Genomic DNA, 22,049 nt, shown 5'->3' with positions numbered 1-22,049 from the left:
TAATACAGGGTTCAGAACTGCTGCCATCTTCCTTTCACATGATGCCTGATACAACTCAACTCAAGAGAGCACAGAACAAGAGATGGCAAGAACATCCATTAAGGCCTGCATCCAGCCATGTATATAAAGCCAGATGGGATTCTGGACATTTCAACTATGTGAGCAAATAAATTAGCTTCTTACTTAAGGGGGTTTGGTTCAGAATTTCTTTGACTTTCAACCAAAGAAGTCCTGGCTGATATGAACACTGCTTACATTTATTTCTAATATAACACATGAAGGCAATGTCTTTAAACAGATAATCTTTTTTCTATTAAACCAAATGGACTTTGTGATGACAAAACACTGTTTTATGTATTACCTATCTACGATGTGCAGATAGTTAAGTTTTGTGGTTATATTGGTAACTGTCTATACACAATTAGTCTTTTTCTTCTATTCAGTCTCATACACTGAATATTCTATATGCAACATCCAGAGTTAATATTATGTATACCATACCATACAAAAGGCCATTGTAGAAGGAAGAGGTGTGTGTGATTCAGCCTAAATAAAAGGCTAATATCCACAATTTGACCTGACACTTAAATAAATTCAGTTATATTAGTTCAAGATTTTGTCACCATCATATTTTGTCACGGTCATAAAAAAAGCAATGATTAAAAACAAAGACAATTTTAGAACCTTAATAATAGTATACATTAACAAAATTACATACAATAGTAAGGTAAAGGAATTTTTTCAAAAATATATCAGTTGGAGGAGTTTTACTTACTAATACTTTTTCAAACATGTGAAACTATACTCATTATTAATTCCAGTTTATTATGAATGCTGCCAATTAGAGCTCCCAGTAGACATGTCTTCACTGCTTCACTAGAAAGGAAGTATGTTCCAGTTCATTTTGAAGACAGATCTATTTTACATCACTCATTTCATCCAAGGTTTGAAATGAATCTTTTGAAACTATAGGACATAAGGCCAAAGGGCAACCCTATTCGAAGAAAATAATGCTAATGTCAATCTAATTCACATCCTTAAAGAATTTTAATTGAACTCTGCATTAGGGCTTTTCACCAATAGTAATATTATAACCATTATGCTGAACTATGGTCATCTTCAGACTTGATTAACCATCAGCACGAAACTCATTAGCATTTACACTAAATTAAAAGCATAAAGATGACTAACTCCAGATATACAGGCAGGCTAACGGGTTAGTTAATTCAAACAAGCATATCAATATTGCTATTACTTATTAATATACACTCAACCTTATAGTTAGCTGCGCCACAGAAAAATTTTAAAAATCAAAGAAGGAATTCAGGTTTGGAAAAGGAAATGTGCCAATGAAAAATATATTACTGGCCCCATCCCAAAAGACTTGGTATCTTGGAAAAGATCTAACTCAGATATGGACAAAACACTATGACTCAGACAACCTAGAAATTTTTTAAATAATAGTAATAACTTTATAAGTATGCTGTTCTTCATTCTAGAAAACAATGCCGTTAACTTTAATCATTGCACATTTTTTGACTTAACCTCAATACACAGAATTTACTATCATTTGCTATTATCTTAGGATCTAAGAAATTGCTTAATCTAATGGACATATTTGTCAATATACAATTTACCTGAAGATTTTCAGCTCCAAGTGTCTTTAACCTAACAATATTTTAGAATTCAGGGACATTTGTTAAGTTTTTAGAAGAAAAGAAAAGAAAAGAAATAAAAGAAAAGGATTTCTGTGACATTATATTTGCTATGGAAACCACTCAACATAATTCAACAACTCAGGGCACTGATATAGTTTATTAGCAAGAAATTTATCCTACTAATTGCCTATTTGGAGATGCTGGATAATTAAATGAGGAGACAATATTGGACACATTTTATATCTTCCCCTAGCTATTTTCTTCTCTCTTCCCCTAAACAACCAGACTGCACAAAAGAGCTTCCATTTATTTATTTCCCCTCAAGACTGTATACAAAGTGTGAGCAAAAATTTTCTGTGAAGGACCCAGCAGTAAATATTTTAGGCTTGAAGGGCCATTCCATTTCTGCCATAGCTACTCAACTCTGCCACAATAGCACGAGAGCAGCTATAGACATACAATCTATGTCTGGGAGGTTAAGTGGCTCAGTCGGTTGGGGGTCCCACTTCGGCTCAGGTCATGATCTCAGTTTGTGGCTTCCACCCCCACATCGGGCTTTCTGCTGACAGCTCAGAGCCTGGAGCCTGCTCCAGATTCTGTGTCTCCCTCTCTCTCTCTCTCTCTCTCTGCCCCTCCCCTGCTCCTACTCTGTCTCTCTATCTCTCAAAAATAAATAAACATTACAAAACAAAGACATACAATCTGTAAAAGAATGGACATAGCTGTGTTCCAATAAAACTTTATTTATGAAACCTGTCAGTGGGTCCTTTTGATCTGAGGGCAGTAGTTTGTCAACCTAGGCTCTAGTCTAAGTTTTCTTCTATTTAGTCTTTCCTGGGTGCTCTGACATACCGCAATGGCTTTAGTTACCATTTATGAGCCAATGACACAATTTATTCACAAGGCTAGACTTCTCAGCTCCAAAGTCAACCCCCATCATTTCAACCCCATGTGTCCCATCAGTTCAATGTGCTCTAAAACAAACTCAAGATCTTTTCTTTCAAATGTATTTCTTACCTCAGTTATGACATTAACCACCCACTACTTTATCGTTTGCAGGAATCTAGGAGTTACTCTTTACTTATCCTTCTCTCTTCCCCTCTTCTACATCTTATACAACCATCTCTAAATACCACTCCAGTCAGCCCAATTCCTTCCAGCCCTTCTGCCACCATTATTATCCTTGCCTTCATCTCTCTATCTTCCTGCATTCACACCTGCTCATCTCCCAACTATTCTCTACACATGACCAGAATGAGTTTTTAAAAATGCAAGCCTAATCAAATCACTTGCTGGAACCTCTTCAGTACCTTTCCCATGTCCATAGATAAAATCTAAAATCTTGAATCCAGTCGGTAAGGTGTGATCTGGGTGCCTATCTGCTGCCCAACCTCATTTTTACTACCCTTTCCTCTTAAGCGATGGTCTCCCTGGCCTTCTTTCAGTATCTCAAATGCACCAAGTTCTTACTTGTGGACATCTTATTCTCTCTGCCTGGAATGCTCTTTCTTTGCCTGCCAAGGCCTCCCACTTTTCACTGAGCCAACTCCTTATTCATCCTAAGTGGAAGCCAGAAGCTTACCAGGCAAAAAATTGATAGCTTTGACTACCAAGAAATTCAAATGCATATACAGTAAAATATATATATACAAAGAAAATAGGGGTGCCTGGGTGGCTCAGGTCATGATCCCAGGGTCATGGGATCGAGCCCCATGTCAGGCTGTGCACTGAGCGTAGAGCCTGCTTGAGATTTTCTCTCTCTCCCTCTTCCCCTCCCCTGCTCTCTCTCTCTCAAATTATATATAAAAAAATCATCCAAATAAAATAAAGTGTTTAAAAACAAACAAAAAGTTGGGAAAATACATGTAAGATACAGAAGACTAATTCCTAAATATAAAAAAAGAGCTCATGCATCAATACAGAAAAGCAGCAACATCTCTCAGTAGAAAAATGGGCCCAAAACATGAACATGCAGTTCACAAAAGAAAAACTCTGGTGGTCAACTGACATATAAAGAATATTCACTATCCCTCATAACCAAATATGCAAATCAAAACAAAAATTAGGTATCATTGTTCACTCATCAAATTGGAAAACATTTAAAAAATTAAGGTGCATTTATTTATCATTTCAAGGTCCAAATGTTAAAGTAACTATTAACCTTAACATTATCAGATTCTCACTATCACCTAGACTGGGAAAGTTGTTGTTATTGTTTCCATTAATCTATAAGGTGTTGCTGCTCTAAAACAAACACTTTTGAAAGTAATTAGTGTCATATAGATTATGTTTATGAATATATTCCCCCAAATGGTCTAATTTAATCATGCCTCACATTGGAATGCTCTGAGCAGACACCAGTTTCTCCTTCCTACTTCTTGTTCTCTGAGTCAAGGGCGAAGTGACTCAAGGAGGCAGCCTGGCAGAGCAACCCTGTGTTGCCTATGCCAATTAATTGTTCACCTTTGTTTCATTTCTACACTTTTTACAGCTTTAATGGCACTCAATACATTACACAAATTATCTAAAAGAAAAATGAAGCAATGTATATTAAAGTGTCAGGGATTTTAGGAAGGAAAAAGTATTCAGAAAATTCTTTAGCCAAATGTTTATTGGTAGTAGATCAAATGAAAAAAAAAAAAAACGTAGTGTACCTCTTTTTCTATCTTAAATTTGTTTTAATTTCATAACTTTAAGTATATAATATAAATTTATGCGTATAATTCATAAAATATAATTGGAGAATGTTCTTTTCCATCAAGTTTATTTAAAACTAGAGTCTAAGAACTCCTTCTGAATGGTGTTCTGATTCACTCAGTTCAACTATAATACTGGACTAAGCCGACTAAGAAATCTCCACAATCAAAAACTGTTTTATAACAGCAATGTTTTCAATGGGGAAAATGAATTTGGGACAGGAGATTTTCTTTTCTTTTCTTTTCTTCTTCTTTTTTTTTTTTTTTTGAGAGAGTGAGTGAGCGAGCAGGGGACAGAAGCAGATGGAGAGAAAGAGAGAGAGAGAATCTCAAGCAGGCTCCAATGCAGAGCCCAATACAGGGCTCAATCCCACAACCTTGGTATCATGACCTGAGCTGAAATCAAGAGCAGGATGTTCAACCAACTGAGCCACCCAGGTGTCCCAGGGAAGGAGATTTTCTGACTCACAATCTCACAATAATAAAATTATTTTCCTGAGGGGCTGGATAGCTCAGTCGGTTAAGTGTCTGACTCTTGGTTTCAGCTCAGGTCATGATCTCACAGGTCATGGCTCAAGTTCCACGCAGGGCTCTGTGCTGACAGCACAGGGTCTGTTTGGGATTCTCTCTCTGCCCCTCCCCCGCTCATGCTCACTTAATCTCTTTCTCTCTCTGAAATTAAATAAACTTTAAAAAAATAAATAAAATTATTTTCCTGTACAATTTCAACAACAAAAGTTTTATAGCTATAAGCATACAAAACCTAACACCACTAAGCAAAAGACATCTGACATTTTCCTCAAGAATACTCCCCATATATATTTTTCATTTTTATACCATATGTTCTGAAATAAGAATAAGAATTTTTATGGAGGAATATAAGAAAGGAATACAAGAAAATATTAACAGTGGTTCTATGGAGGGGGAGGGATGAGGGCTTATTTTTTATTTGGCATGTTTCTGCATTGTTTGAATTTCCTTACTATGTAATATGGTCAGAATAGGGATTATCTAGGATACCATTTTTGTTTTTCCTTTATAAATTTATTTTTTGAAAGTTATAAAAGAAGTAAAAAATAAAGAGTCATTGTCTTACTTTGTCAATCACCACAAATATTTGTCATTAATTAGCACATACTACACCCTCTTGTAACTGTTACTCAGACTTAGCAACCTTTATTCTGATAAACAAACCAAGGATAATGCCATCTAAGCAAAGGAGCTCAGTGGCTAATAAAAAGAACTAGAATGTTTCCCAATTTTGGCAGATTTATAACAAGTTATAATATGCCTAAGACAAACCACATTTGTTCACTAGGAGTTGAAAAGTAATCCAGGCCTGGCTAATTCTTGTCTAGAGGTTGATAAAGAATGAAACAATCCTAAAGAGCACAAAGAATAGTAATAAAGTCCCTTTTCCCTGCGAATCTCAAGTACACAGTGCCACCTACTGGGGAGAGTAAGGCCACCATTCACGACAAGGCTTTTTTGGTAAATGAATTATTTACCTGAGGCTGAAGCAAAGCAACCAGGGATGTGGGGAGACCAGATGGTGCTATAAATGACACTTTCGTGGCCTCTAAAGGTGCACAGAGACTTTCCAACAGTTGGATCCCACTACAAATAAATTAACAGATCAATTTACTTAGACGTAAATTCAAGTTTATGTTTATATATACATATATATAATATACAATACAGCATATATGTATTTTTTTATTAACGTTTATTTATTTTTGTTTCTTTTTTTTTAATTTTTTTTTAACATTTATTTATTTCTGAGACAGAGAGAGACAGAGAATGAACAGTGAAGGGGCAGAGAGAGAGAGGGAGACACAGAATCTGATACAGGCTCCAGGCTCTGAGCTGTCAGCACAGAGCCCGACGCGGGGCTCGAACTCACAGACCGTGAGATCATGACCTGAGCTGAAGTCGGACGCTCAACCAACCAAGCCACCCAGGCGCCCCGCGTTTATTTATTTTTGAAAGAGACAGAGTGCAAGTGGGGAGGGGCAGAGGGAGAGGAGACACAGAATCTGAAGCAGGCTCCAGGCTCCCAGCTGTCAGCACGGAGACCAATGCGGGGCTCGAACCCACAGACTGTGAGATCATGATCTGAGCCAAAGTCAGATGCTTAACCGACTGAGCTACCCAGGCATCCCTCTATAAATGTATTTACATATACACATGTAATATACATTCATATTTCAATTTTTTTAAGTTTATTTATTTTGAGAGAGAGAGAGAGAGAGCGCGCATACAGGGGAGAGAACAGAGGGAGAGAGAGAGAATCCCAAGCAGGCTCTGCACTGTGAACCATGAGATCATGACCTAAGCCTAAGTGAGACACTTAACTGACTGAGCCGTCTAGGCACCCCTCAAAGATTTTTTACAGTCTATTTTTATATAAAGCAAAATGGTATTTAAGGGGCTAAAATAATTAATGCTGAGTTAATTGTTGTTAGTTCACAGACAAAAAATTAAAAATTTTTAAATTCTAACAAAGGCTTTAATACAGTTTTTTGAAAAGAAATTAGCTGTGCAATTGAAAAGATATAGAAGTATGTTCAAGAGAAGAAAAAAAATTCAACGGAAACTTTGGGGAAGAGAATATTGGTTTTAAATACAATGATTCTGACATACCAGTTTGACAGTTTGATCCCATGAGCCAGACACCACGAGCTGTTCACCTCTGGTCTGGCTCCAGTCAACACTATAGACCTAAAAACATTTTAATGTGTCATTCAGAAAGCAAAAGAGCATCAAGTTAAATATTACATTGTATCTCTTTAGAACAGCCATAGCCAGTTAGAACAACCAATTTACTTCATTGAAACATCAAATAAAGTCCTACAAATCTCCACCATGGTGTCTGAGAAATGGAAAGGCCATTTTGTCCATTCCTCCAGACATATTCCTTATGATAAGATTCCATTCTAACAGAGTTCTACAGATTATTTCCCAACCTCCTTCACTAAAACAAATTATATATATTTTTAACCTATCGACAAATCACTGTTTGCAGCACCTTGTAGAAATGTCAAAGCAGATTAGAAAGCTAGTCATCTAAAAAAGCTTGCCAGGTCAGTGTCCATCAGATAGCATTAAAATTCAGTTAATAACGCTATCTGGCCTTTCTTAGAAAAAGCTTAGAGGAACCAGGTAATCCTTTCCAATCTCTTGGTAAACAGCTGAAGTTACCCAGTGCTGCTATTCTAATCTAGGCATTACTGCTTTCAGTGAACCATTTCAAATGAACCATTTGAAAACTTATGGAAATATTTTTCACTCTGTCATTTTATACAACAGACTATATACAGATCACTACTGTAAGCTAAGTTCAACAACATATATGCATAATTATTCTCCATTAAAATAGTCCTGACATACACCCGAGTACATAGCACTAAAAGTGACCAGCCAGCAGATCCTTCTGAGTCTTAAAAATTCTAGCTACCATATTTATGTAGGAAGCAGGATATGCAGTTTGCTGGGGTTTAAATATGGGTTACCAATTCTCTGCTGTCTGGCACTATGCCTAGCCATGTTGGCACCTTAGTTTCAGAAAACAAAATTGGTAATACTGATCCTGTCTTTGTTTAAAACTTTAATATTTTTCTCATCACAGATTTTTCTGCAGTATTTCTGATTTTTTAAATTACTGCATTAAGATATTATTTGACTATTGAGTTGTTGGGGTCCTCCTTAATCATGTACCTAAAGTGAGTGCTTCACCCACCCTATTCTAGTCCTGGCCCTGCTGCTGTCCATATTCATGAAAAAGAGAGAAAATCAGTTGGAACACTGAAGAAACCACAATCCAGCAACAGAAGCAGCTCATAAAGAAGGGGCAACAAAAACCAAAGAGCTGCCATGGCCATCTGTTAGTTATGGATGGAAAAAGACAGGCTTGGAAGCAGTCATTGTGAGCTGAAGAGTTTGCTTTTATCCTCTAGGCCAGGGCATGGCACATTTCTTCTGTAGAGTAATATATATATAGAGAGAGTATATATAGAGTGTATACACACACACACACACACACACACACACACACACACATTGGGCTTTATGGCCCATTTGGTCTGTCTTTCAGCCCCAGTAGAGCACAAAAGTAGCCATAGCTGATACTTGATGAGTGGGCATAGCTGTGTTCCAATAAAACTTTATTTACAAATCAGATAGCAGGCTAGGTTGGGCCCTGTCCCATGAGTAGTAGTTTGCCAACTCCTACTCTAGGCTGATGTGAACAGTCAAAAATAACCACAATAGCAAACCTTTATTTAGCACCTGTTATGTGCCACATGTTGTCATAAGCATTTTACCTATTTTATCTCATTTAATTTTTTTAATGTTTATTTCTTTTTGAGAGAGAGAGAGACAGAGCGTGAGCAGGGGAGGGGCAGAGAGAGAGGGAGACAGAATCTGAAGCAGACTCCAGGCTCAGAGCTGTCAGCACAGAGCCCGACGCGGGGCTCGAACCCACGGACTGTGAGATCAAGACCTGAGCCGAAGTCGGACACCTAACTTACTGAGTCACCCAGGTGCCCCTATTTTATCTCATTTAATCTTCCCTTCTATGAAATAGATACTATAACAAGACCCAAAATGTATAAATAAACTCTTCAAATTCCTAAAGCTAGTTAAGTGACAGAGCTGAACTCTGAACCTCAGCAGCCTAACTGCAGAGTCCACCCTTAATCACTACGTGAGGCTGACTCTACATCATGCTACCTGAGGGCACTGTTGAACTGGAATGACCTGGGGCTGCAACATTAGGGAAGTAAAAGCCTGCCCTTACTAGTATCGCCCTTCGTGGGAGCCCAAACTGATCCCACTTTGTTTCCGTGAATTATCCAAGAACGTAAAGCCCTTGTCCACTGTCCACTTGGTGACCTCCCGCTCATTTGTCAAGACTGGGCTCCACCACAGCCTTTATGAAATAAGCCTCACCTCGATAAAACCCTTCATGATTTAAATGTTTCCTTCCATGCACTCCAACAGCACCTTGCACCTACTTGTAATTCAACATTTACCATATTTTACGACAACTTGTGTTAAATACCTACTAGATTCTGGAAGATCCGTCATGTGAGCAAAAACCACCTTGTATGCCTATGCTTGTTGCAATATAATAAGCACTCAACAAATGGGAGTTAAAATAGTTTATCCATCTGAATTTACCTTCACAATCTGCATCACTGCTAAGTAGTTATAAAGAGCCACTGTTTTCATTTCAGAGGATAACTGAATATAACTAAAAACTAAGATCAACATCTCACACTCCACTGCCTCTACACATGTCCAGTATGACACGGGATTCGAAACCTTATGACTTCTTACCTTTTAAAACTGCAAAAGCCCCCATAGGGGAACCCAGCCCTAATGAGAACAAAAGATAGAAGGTAACCACGCTGACGGCGGTGTTGCTGCCAGCTGTCTTATCAGTCACACAACGAAGTGCAAGCAGTAGGACTCTAGGACAAAACTAGGGACAGGATCCCCAGGGTGATGTTGAAAGTGGGATAACACAAAACGAAATAAAGGCAACCTCAAGGGGCGCCTGGGTAGCTCAGTCAGTTGGGCGTCTGACTTTGGCTCAGGTCATGATCTCATGGTTTGTGGGTTCAGGCCCCACGTCGGGCTCTGTGCTGATAGCTCGGAGCCTGGAGCCTGCTTTGGATTCTGTGTTTCCCTCTCTCTGACCCTCCCCTGCTCGTGCTCTATCTCTGTCTCTCTCTCTCAAAAATAATAAATGTTTAAAAACATTTTTTAAAAAGGCAACTCAAAAAATATTTTATTTGACTGTATTTAAAATATTAGGATACAGGAAAGTAACTTAAAAAAACAAATAAACAAACAAACAAACAAACTACAGTGGGGGGGGGTGCCTGAGTGGCCCAGTTGTTTGGCTCAGATCATGATCTCACGGTTCATGAGATGGAGCCCCACATCGGGCTCTGTGCTGACAGCACAAACCTGCTTTGGATTCTCTCTCCCTCTCTCTCTGCCCCCCCCCCCCACTTTGCTCACTCTCTCTCTTTCTCTCTCTCTGTTTCTCAAAATAAATAAATAAATATTAAAAATAATAATAATAAAACTACAGACATAAGTACAAAATGGGTGCTGGGATGGAAAATTCAGCTTGATGCCCAGAAGAGAGGATCCAAGCAGGACCTTGAGGCCTGGCTAAAATGTCAATAGCAGAAAGCAGAAGTGAAAACAGTGATCAGAACTGCACCTCCCCCGCCTCCACAAAGTCATATACAGGCATAGACAGCACCCAAGGGATCAGGACTAGGGAATACTACCGGATAACACCAAGGGTTTGTGCCTGGGGACTATCAGTGGTGGTGGCATTAACAAAATGGGAAGACTGGAGGAAAGAAGATAATGTGTAATTTTAGACATACTGACTTTGAAGTGACAGCAAGATAGTCAAGTGGAAATGTCTAGTGGGAGCAGGGTTTGGGCATTAACCCTGAAAAAAGTTTACAGTCAGAGAGATGTTTGAGAGAGAGTTGAAAAAGGATGAGTAGATTCCAATATCCCAACTTCAAGTTACCTCACTGATCTATTCAACAAGTATTTCTTAAGCACCTACTGTGTACAAGGCACAAGGGGAAGGGGAGTACAATGTTAGACAAGACAAAGCCTCAGTCCAGATGGGTCATACATTTTAGCAGAGGAAGACAGACTATAAATAAATAATTTCAGAATGCGATGTTAAAGGAAAGCTACAGAGCAAAGTAAAGCAAAGGAAGGAGACTGGAAAACAATGTAGAATTAAGAGGTCACTTCTCAGTAGAGTGGTTAGGGAAGATCTCTCTGAGCAGGGACCTGCGTGCAGGAAAGACAGAACTCTGCACGTTTGAGAGGAAAGGCTCTGGCAGAAGACTAGGAAAAGACCCTGAAGCAGGAAACAAGCTTGTCACGTCTGAGGAACAGAAAGGCCAACTAATTAGGAGAGACAGGATCCCAAAAGACCATAGTTCCAAGTTTGTACATAATTTCTCTTAAGAGGCTACAGCCATCAACTCCTAAGCTACCTACCACCTAGACTGTAGCATCCTTCAACTGCTCTTCCTGTGCATCCTGGCTCACCTCCAATCCATTATCTGCATTGCATAAAAACACAAACGTCATTCCCCCCCAGAAAGCCCCTCAATGGTATCATGCTCTGTGGCTCCTGCAACTTACCATCTTCACTCCCACACTGACATTCATCCACGCTGCTGCTTATTACCCAAAGGTCGAAATCATGCAAAACTATGAGTGATTTAGGGATACACACATGTGTAGTAAAACGAAAAAGAAAAGAAAACAGAAATAGAAATTCATAAATAGTGGTTACTTCTGGGAAGAGGGGAGGAAAGAAAAGAGGAGGAAGAAGGGTAGAATCAGAAAAAAGTAGACAGAAGATAGCATCTGTAAGCAGGGGCTCCAAAAGCATAGATAATGTTTTATTTCTTAAGTTAGATGATGAATATGCAAGCATTCATTATACATGTTTACTTCTTACATATATTCATGTAAACATGAAATCTTTCATGGTGAGTTTTTAAAAATCTTCAATGTCTTCCCACTGGTCTTAGCATAACAGCCAAAATGCTGACTTTTCCAGGCACACAGGCTCAGTACCCGCCCTTCAAGAGGGCACTTTCCTTTGCCTCTAACCCTATTCCTCTGGACTCTCTCTACCTGAATAGTTATCTTTTAAAGTTTATTTATTTACTTATTTTGAGAGAGAGAGAGAGAGAGAGAAAGAGAGAGAGAGAGAGAGAGAGAATCCCAGGTAGGCTCCGTGCTGCCAGAGCAGAGACAGATGTGAGGCTCGAACTCTCTAACCTGTAAGATCATGACCTGAGCAGAAATCAAGAGTCAGATGCTCCACTGACTGAGCCACCCAGGCGCCCCTCCACTTGAATAGTTAAATCCTACTCTCCCTTCAGACTTAAGGATGCCATCCTGGTCCCTTCCTGCAGAGAAGATCCTCTCCTCTTGTAGCACTCCATACATTCACAGCACTTATCACATTATAAATTAGATAACCAGCAGCGTAAGCCTCCCTCCCTAGAGAGGACAAGGACTCCAGCAGGGCAAGCACCATTCCCAATTCACTCATCTTCCCCACTAGGCTTCACACAGTCCCTTGCAGACGGTAGGGTTAATCAAAGTTTCTAGAATGAATGAAGGGGCAGAGAAATCTGCATGAAGAGCACACCTCACATCAGTCCAGTCCTCCAACCTTTCCCTATTTCCAATTCCCCTGTCCACTCCCACTCAAACAGTGGACATGACTTAATGGTCCAATTAAGCATAAAAAAGAAGAGAGGAATGCAGTTGTGCTTTAAAAGCAGGGTCCTCTAAAGGCCTATCTTAACTAATTACTCTCAGCAGTGATGAAGAAAATTGAGAAACTGCAAAAAGAAAAAAAAAAACACACTGAACAGTATTTTGCGTTGCTTTATGAAATCTGAACCTCATCAAAACCACAGTTTGAGAGGACAAATTTTATTACTGAAATCAATTCCCAAAGAGCTCGCTTTTAATCTACTGTATAGTGCTGCCCTTTTTAAGTTGGTCTATTTAATTAAAAATCATCAAATAAAAACTATGTCCAGAATGTTCATACTTATCTGTATCAATACAAAGGAAAGGGACACTGACTTTTAATTACTGAGCGATTAGAAAAGGCTACATATTTCTTTTAATGTGAAACAATTTTTTAAATTTATCATTATAGAAATATTAAAATGTGCATAAAAGAAAAAATATCATAATAAATCCCCAGGTATCTATCACATACTTTCCAGAATTATCAACATTTTGCCACCTTGCTTCATCTGTCCTGTTACTGACTGACTGACTGACTGACTGACTGACTGACTGACTGCTGGAGTATTTTAACATCAGACCACTTCACTCATAAATACTTACGCAGATAAGGATATTTTTCTTGTTTATATAAGCAGAAGGCCATTTTCACACCTAACAAGATGAATAACAGTTCCTTAATATCATCTAAAACTCAGTCCACATTCTTATTTCCCTGACTGTCTCAAAAATGTCTTTTTACAGGTGGTTTATTTGAATCAAAAACTAAACAAAATCCATATTTTACACTTAGTTGTTATGTCTCTTAGATCTAATCTAGGAAAGTCCTCCTCTCCCATCTTGTTTTCCCCACCCACCCTTCCCATGACATTTATAATTGTTGAAGAAACAAAGTTAATGGTCCCATAGAATCTTCTGCATTCTGGATTTGGCTAATTGTCTCTCCTGGTGTCAACATTTTCCTCTACTCCTCCCATTTCCTTCAAGTTAGAAGTTAGGTCTAGAGGTTTGGTTCAATTCAGTTCAATCTTTTTTAAGCTTCCTATTGCATTAGGTGTATAATGGCTGGTTGACCCACTTTTAGTGATCTCAAAATTGTTCAAAAGATATATAAATATTAAATTAATGTTTTAGCATTCATAGATAATCTTTGCCTACACTCATTATTTCATTATGGGCTACTAAATGGCGACTCTATAATTGTGCTATTCCTTCTGCATTTAATAGTCAGGATTCAGTTATGAGAAATTTTCCACATCAACCACTCAATTACCCCACAATAAAATTCATATCAGAAAGGCAGGATAAATGCCTTGATTCTTCATATTTACTTATCAATTTTCAGAATGAGGCCATTGTCCTAGTAATCTTCAGTGATGACCAGCTGTTGTTTTTTAATGTTTACAACTCCATGTAGTGGGTAGAAATATACATATAAGTGCGTATCTCTGTGTGTGTATAGTGTTCCAACTCATTGCTGTCATTCTTTTTGATGTTGAAATTGTCCATCATTGGCCACTGAGAGCCTTTTCAGGTTATCTGTTCCAAACGTCTAATGTGATCCCAGTGGACTTTCACAGTCTTCTGACACAAGAAGATGTTTTGGATTCACCTTGTACATTTCCTGCCAGTCCTGGAATCAACTATTTCTCCAAAGATCCCCAGATCCTTTTAGTGGGAAATGGTATTTAGAGGCAACAATCTGGGCACTAGGGATATCACTGAGACTGAGTTGTCAATGCAGCTCAGTCTTTCCAGTCCAAAGAACCAGAACAAATGGACTTTTTTAAACAGAGAAAAATAAATCATGAGTCTGTGCAGATACTTCCCAGTTTTAGGATTAAATGTCTCTATTTAACTTCTTTATTCTCATATTACTTTTCTCTTACATAAAAATTTTTGGTTTCTAATAACATAATTACTGGTATATGTGAACCTACATGATATGAGAGTTTCAAAATAACAATACTTATCTTTCTGAATGCAGTTTAAAACTTTCTTGCAACTCTTTTTGTTTATCAGAAATATCTTATTAGGCATGGACAATTACTAAACTGTATTTCTAAAGTCACTTGAAATCATTATTTTCAATACCTGGTTATAATGCCAATTTGATACATCACTAGATGAATGTGTTTTCTGCTTGTTTTCAATTTTCAGCAATTTTTTTTCCTTTTTAATTAAACAGTGATTTTTAACTTCGTAAAATATTTCAACTTTTCCAAGGCCAAAACTGTGATATAAATTATATTTGGAAAATTAGCCATCCTTGTCCCCTGCCTCCCCTGATATCTTCCCCACCCTTTTTAAAGGTAACCATTTTTATTGGCTTTTGGATTCTCTTTCCATTGTTTCTTTTTGAAATATATGCAGATATATATATATAAAATTCCTCCCTGTCTCACGTTACATTTACATAAAATGTAAATTCTACATATATTTAAACAGCTCTGACAATAATTCAATAGGATAATTTCATAGACTATCAGATTATAGCTAAACTAAAAAAAAATTTCTAGTTTCACATGATTTAAAATTATTAAATAAGATTGCATCATTCTCCTACATAAGTTTCCTACTAGATCTAAATTAGGAGATATGGGATTCTAATTTCTAGATATGATTCACTCACCAACCTGCTTTAGAGACAGGCACAGTGTTTGAGACCCACAATGAGTGTATGACAGAGACACTACATATATAGTAGCCATATTCATGCGTGAAGGTCATTCTTGACCCAAAAATATTCCATCACAGTTTCCATCTATTTAAAACTATCACTTTCTCTTCGTTAAAAAGTTTTAAAGCTTTGAGGTTACCACTTCACAAGGTAAATCAAAAGATGCATTTTATTACGTAGTTTTTAAAATCTACATTTTGAATCTACAACCCTCAAAACATTAGACAATACACATAATAAGGTCATCAGAACTGAATGCCTATGAAGTTAAAGCAGTGGCTTCTAAACACTACCGTACATTGGAATCATCTGGGAATCTAAATCATGCTGATTGATGGCTGGCTCCAACCACCATGAAGATTTTTAAAAGGTCCCTACGTGATTCTATATGTGGCAAAGTTTGAAAACCACTGAGTTAAGACAAGCACTTTCTACTTTGTTTTCATTTCAAATAGTAAAATTTAGTACCTAAATTAGAGTCTAGTCATACCTAGCATCTGGAAAAGTTGGATTAAGTGGAAAATGGCTAATACTTACACATCCGTGTATATCCTGTTGTCTGCCCATACTGTGTGGCCCCAAATCTACAAAATTAATCCATCTCTCTCCTGAATATTCAAAGCATCCAGTGCAACCCCAACTAGGCATTTAAGGCCCATCAGGATATAGCCCTTCCCTACCTTTCCCGCCTCATCTCCCACCATTCCCACACAGACACTCTGCTCTAGTCACACCAAAGGACCTGTGACTGCCTTGAACATGTCATGCTCTCTCACACATCTGCACCTGTGAGATGCTCTTTTCTACTAAAACTGCCCTCTTCCCCTTGGGCTGCCAGTGAATTCCTGCTAACTGTCCAAGACTCAGCTCAAATGGCATCTCTTTCGTGACGGTCCTTGGTTTCTCTATCTGCACCTTCTAGACACTTCTTTTCAACATGATCACATTGTATTAGTTTGCTTGCATGTCCCAGATCTACTACCAGAGATTAGCACCTGAGTCTTATTCATATTTGCAACTTTGAAGACTAGCATATGCCTGGCACAAAACATGTGCTACCAGTACGGACAGATCTAGCTTTTTAAATACAAGTTAAAACTTTAAAATACTAAACAAAGTAAAAAAAAAAAAAAAAAAACCAGAAAGAAAAAGAAAAAAAAAGTGAATGCTTTTCAAACATAGTAGTGAAAAGTAGTGAAGGATATTACATCCTACTCATAGTAAAATCCAACAAGACTCACTGACACATAACTGGAAATTATTTTTCCCCATAATCACAATTCTATGGGGGAGGGGATGCTTTAAATTTATTCTAGATTTTAAGAAAAATCTTATTGCAGTAACCTAATCCAGAAAAAAATGGCTAAGCATGACTAAATACACACAAGGAAATATATCAAGTTCAATTGTGCCCCGGAAGAAAGGAAGAAACGAAGGAACGGGGGGGGGAGGGAGGGAGGGAAAAAGGAAAGAAAGATAGATCCCTTCAGCTGACAAGTCTGTTGTTCCATTTTAAACATAAATGCAATTTCTAAAGGGAACAAACTGGTATCAAATGCATGACTCATTGTCATTCTGCATTAATATTTTTTATGGGCATCCATCATTGTAAACTTTTCAGCTTCTATCATATCACAAGAGTCAATCATTGATTTTTTAAATTTTTTTTAAAAATTTCTTTAATGTTTATTTATTTTTGAGGGGGGTGGCGAGGAGGGGCAGAGAGAGTAGGAGACACAGAATGCAAGGCAGGCTCCAAGCTCTGAGCTGTCAGCACACAGCCCGATGCGAGGCTCAAACTCACGAACCGTGAGATCACGATCTGGGCCAAAGTTGGACACTTAACCAATTGAGCCACCCAGGCACTCCATTCATTGATTTTCTTAAAGTAAGCAAGGTCTTAACCACATGGCACATTTTTACTACAAAATGTATAGCTAAATACACTTCCTCCACAATGAAATACGAATAGCTGCATACTTAGTTCAAAGGTAAGTTTTCATAACCAAGAACTTGAAGTGGGTCCAATCTTTTTCCAAAAATTTAAGCAAATTGATAAGCCTATTATTTGACAATGAAGACAAATGTTAACTATTTTTCAAAAATTGTAATGAGCCCATTGGGAACTAGATGTTGATGTAAACCTTAAATTCAGTATATGTCACCTTGAATGTCACTCCTAACCCACTCTCTTAACACTCTGGAATCTTCACACAACTAATCTTTTTAGCACAAACGACTAATATTCTTGCATTTAACAGGCATCCTTTGAAGGCCTTCTATGGGCCAGGTACTGTGCTAGACACAAATCTGAAAGTAAAATTGAAAGATCTACGGCTACCTTGAGGGAAATTTTGAAACATTGTAGGCAAAACACCGTAAGGGAATGTCTTTCCCATCACATTCATTAAAAATACCTTTGTAGTTTTATATGACTGAGAACCAAACTATTTTCTTTTTTTTTAATTTACTTATTTACATTCAAGTTAGTTAACATACTGTGTAGTACTGGTTTCAGGAGCAGAACCCAGCGGTTCATCACCTCACATCTGTCAGAATGGCTAAAATTAACAACTCAGGCAACGACAGATGTTGGCGAGGATGCAGAGAAAGGGGAACCCTTTTGCACTGTTGGTTCGAGAGCAGACTGGTGCAGCCGCTCTGGAAAACAGTATGGAGGTTCCTCAAGAAAATGAAACCTAGAACTACCCTGCGACCCAGCAATGGCACTACTAGGTATTTATCTAAAGGATATGAAAACCAAACTATCTTCTGTGCTACCTGTATACATACACACAGAACCTAGATACATGAACTGGTTTAGATTTCAAATTTCTTCAGTAAGCTCTGTCTCATAATCTGCATTTGATGCTCTTGCTCCACTATATTCTGAAAATCCCTAGGAACCTTACTGCGGCCCTAAAGGCAATCTTGTGACGCCTTGGTGAAAAGTCTGCCTACTTCCGCCTTAAGGCGGGATAGGGCAAGCATACCCTACAGCGGGAAGAAAGAGATGGGCCTCTTCTAGAGGAAACAGCGCTACAGCATACCTACCACTGGGGGCGTTTTTACTGCCTAAGAAGAAGCTTGACCTTTCCTTCTTTCTTAGCTCCTTAGGGCAAGATGTACTTAATGTCGGAATAATCAAATAACAAATGACATCTAACATATGCAAGAAATACTAAAGCTTAAACTTCCAGTCCCCTTGTTTCCATCCCCAAATGGATTTCATCTAAAACAAAACCAATCAGCCCAGAAAGACCTGCCTTCCTACCTCCTGAGTGTGTTCCTTGTAGACCTGCAGTGGTCCTGCGGCTTTGGCCGTGTCCCAGAGTTGCAGCGAGCCATCGCCACTACAGGTGACCAGGATGTGTTCATTGTTCTCACTCCAGGTCACGTCAAACAAACCATCGTTCCAGTCAAAGCTACACCAGGAAAAGTAAAATAAAAAAAATCTGGTTGCACAGGCAGCTGAACATAAAATAGGAACCACAATTTTACAGTCTTTCAAGTTTATCACATATTTTAACACCCATTATCTCACATGGTCTTCACAACTATGGAAGAGAAACAGAGCTAGAACTTGACAGACCCAGAAATGAGTTCAGAGATGTGACAGGAACATCCCAGGTCACACAGCAAGAAAACTGTGGAGCTGGATTAAAATTCGGTCTCCCATTTAGAAATTTGGTGCTATTCATGAGGGCAGGACGCCATACCTGGATGCTCACTGTTTTGCGTTTTTTTGGGTTGTGTGGTTCACAGGAGGGAGCAGCAAGCACTTCACAATACTAATTTAGACCAAGAATTTCAACTTCCCACATAAAATTTCGCCTGAGCTGTGAGCAGGTCATGATCTCATGACAGAGTTTCCTGTCCTTTCTCTGACATTGACTAACCCAGATGGAGGTGTTAATGAGTCCAACAGTCAAGACAGCCATAGAAACAAGAAACGGAAAGCAGTGCTAGATAACTCACAAAATGGATAATTAGCTCCTGAATGAATTAACCCCAACTATGTGAAGAAGACAGCAAAGTTAGAAACGTCACACAGTATACTAACTAGTTTACATTTTTTTATGTTTAAGTTTTCTACTTTATAAATGAACACTAAGAGACAAGGGCTTTAGAAGAAAAGTGACATAATCACAGTTTACTGGCAAAAATAAGTTCTATATATGCAAATGCTGAAGTTTCTTTTCTACCACAAATTTAAAAATGAAAAAATATTTTACCGATCAAAAAGATTCAAAATCTAATTACATTAAGGCTTTGGTAGCAAAAGAGGATACCTGTAAGTTTAATCATTAGAGCCACCTTACCTTCTAAAAAGTCTAAGCCCAGATTCATTTTGATCCAATATCAGAAGGGTTCCACAGCCTAAGGAGAAAAAAAAAAAATCAAGATCATGCTTTTGAACTTGCCCAGGGGAACAGCTAAGGTGAAGGGGCGGGGGGGAGGTTGCTGAGGAATGAGTACTTAATTTTACTACCACAAATTTCTCCCTCAAGTTATTGAGACCGTGTATACAAACTGATCAGGACTGTGCGCTCCATTCCTGTTTTTCTATATTGCACCTCAACCGTGAAATATTAAACTTATCTCACCTATGCCTGGGATCCAGACACAGCCCTAAAGCGGGGGGGGGGGGGGGGGGCGGGGAGAGATATCTGAATTAATATTGTATGGCCAGACAGGCTGCCAGGCACATAAACCTCCCAAATGGGTGTCATAATCCCTATTTCCAGGCAAGAAACCTTTGGCCGACAGATTCCAGAAGCTCTGCTTCTTCTACTGCATCACACTGCCTTGCTAAAAAATCTGAAATACACTCAGCATGGGATTTTAAAACAAAATACCTGGTGGAATGTACCACATACTAGATGGTAAAGTGCTGAGTAGGTTAGTCATCTACCCAAAATGAATTATTTTTCTAAGGGACAAGCATATTTTAAAAGATGTATTTGTTATATAGACTGAGGGAGGAAAAACACTCAATTTAAACAGGATTTAAAAAAAAAAAACACCTCCTTGTACATTTTTACAAAGGATTTAATTTAAAGTATCAAACTCCTGAGTTTCAACCTAACTGGTGGGTAAGTATTGTAAACTTGAATGTAACAGTGCAAGCAGTAAGAGCTAAGTGGTGAAAATATAAGTAAATATTTCTTGCCTTCTGAATTTTAGAAATCATACCATTTTTTTTCCGCCCTAGGGCCGAAGAAAAACAACTATCAAAAGCTGACGTTATGCAATGAATTATTTCACAGAGCTTCTGTGCATAAATAACAGGTAAGCTTTAAGTTAAAAGAAGAAATTTTAAGAATGGAATCCCACCTTCCAATCTAGTCCTTGAAAAGAGACAGTGAACTTGGGGTCCCTGGGTGGCTCAGTTGGTTAAGCATCCCACTGAGGTCATGATCTCCCGGTTTATGCCCTATATGGGGCTCTGCACTGACAGCACAGTACCTGCTTATAGGATCCTCAGTCTCCCTCTCTCTCTCTGCCCCCACCCCTGCTCAGGGGCTCTCTCTCTCTCCCTCTCTCTCTCTCTCTCTCTCTCTCTCGAAAATAAACATTACAAAAGAGAGAGACAGAAAGAGAGCGCGCACGAGTTAACTTGAACCTCCAACTACTTGCAAACGTGTGTATTCCTCCTGAGACAACAAGAGGTAGGGGCAGAACTTGATCAATTTCATGATGGCAACTGTGGGGAGACTCCAAGCGTCCGCTCAAGGCCATCCTTCTTACGACCCACAGCCCGGATGCAGACTGTGAGGAAGGTGGACCCATTAGCAGGTACTCAGGTGACCCTGCGGACTGTCCCCTTTACAAGTGCTGTCGGTCCCGTCCGAACGGCCAGAGGGGTCACATCCGCTGAGCCCGCTCAAGGCAGGAAGCGTGTGCCTGGGGGTGGGATTGGGTGGTCAGGTGGAGGTGGAGGAGGTGCCCTAAGGAATAAGAGTATGGGCCAGCAGGCACCTCCCAGATGCTACTTCCGCAACGTAACTGAAAAGGATCATAGACCCAGACCCACTCCCCACAATGGACAAAGGAGGAAGCCAGAATTCGCGCGCTCCTCGGCTCCCCCTGGTGTACACGTGTGGCACTGTCTACTGTCGGAAGTGCTTTCCCACCGCAGGGTGAAGCTGGGGTTCGGATGGAACCCGCCCCCGCCCCGGGCGCTGCGCGGCCTCACCCGCGATGCCATAGTGCTGCGCGGCGGCGCAGGCCAGCCGGCCCGGCAGGTACGGGGAAAACTCGGCCGCATAGCCATGGCGGCCCGGCACCCGCAGCGTCCGCACCGCTCCGACGCGCGCCCCGCTCATCCCGCCCGCCGCTTCTGGGCCTCGCCGCCCTGGCGCTGCCACAGCCGTTTCGGATCAGAGGCGGATAGTCCCGACTCGCCAAATTAGAGACCCAGGAAGACGAGGAGGAAGTGAGGACACCCGGTGCCCTGAATGCTGGATTTCGATTGGTCCGGAAAGGAAAGGGCTCTGACTGCTACGGAGTCCATCTTTGTTTTGGGCAAAACAAAGTGATTTGCGCCACCTATCTTGTGTTAGACCTAACGAGGCAGTGTGATTCTAGGGTTAGGTGACAACTTTTGTTTTAGCATGTTAGCCTTTACTGCGCGTTTTGGGGGTTTTATTTATTCGTTGTGATTTTGGAAGACTGGCA

At 39.4% G+C, this 22,049-nt stretch overlaps 1 protein-coding gene across 1 annotated transcript in view; it reads right to left on the bottom strand.

Annotated features, from left to right (window-relative positions):
* Nucleotides 1–21,814, bottom strand: part of PEX7 (peroxisomal biogenesis factor 7) — a 77,694-nt gene extending 55,880 nt beyond the window's left edge. Inside the window, exons 1-5 of the mRNA XM_043593100.1 lie at nt 21,568–21,814; nt 19,691–19,748; nt 18,643–18,793; nt 6,998–7,075; nt 5,863–5,971 (exon numbers count right to left, since the gene is read on the bottom strand). Coding sequence (XP_043449035.1) covers nt 5,863–5,971; nt 6,998–7,075; nt 18,643–18,793; nt 19,691–19,748; nt 21,568–21,697 — 526 coding nt within the window. The 5' untranslated portion in view covers nt 21,698–21,814. The remainder of the gene's footprint in view (nt 1–5,862; nt 5,972–6,997; nt 7,076–18,642; nt 18,794–19,690; nt 19,749–21,567) is intronic.
* Nucleotides 21,815–22,049: the final 235 nt, after the last annotated feature.

Source organism: Prionailurus bengalensis, chromosome B2 (assembly GCF_016509475.1).
Source record: "Prionailurus bengalensis isolate Pbe53 chromosome B2, Fcat_Pben_1.1_paternal_pri, whole genome shotgun sequence".
NCBI lineage: Eukaryota > Metazoa > Chordata > Mammalia > Carnivora > Felidae > Prionailurus > Prionailurus bengalensis.
The sequence above is the reverse complement of the archived record's forward strand: the minus strand, read 5'-3'. Positions and strand labels throughout refer to the sequence as shown.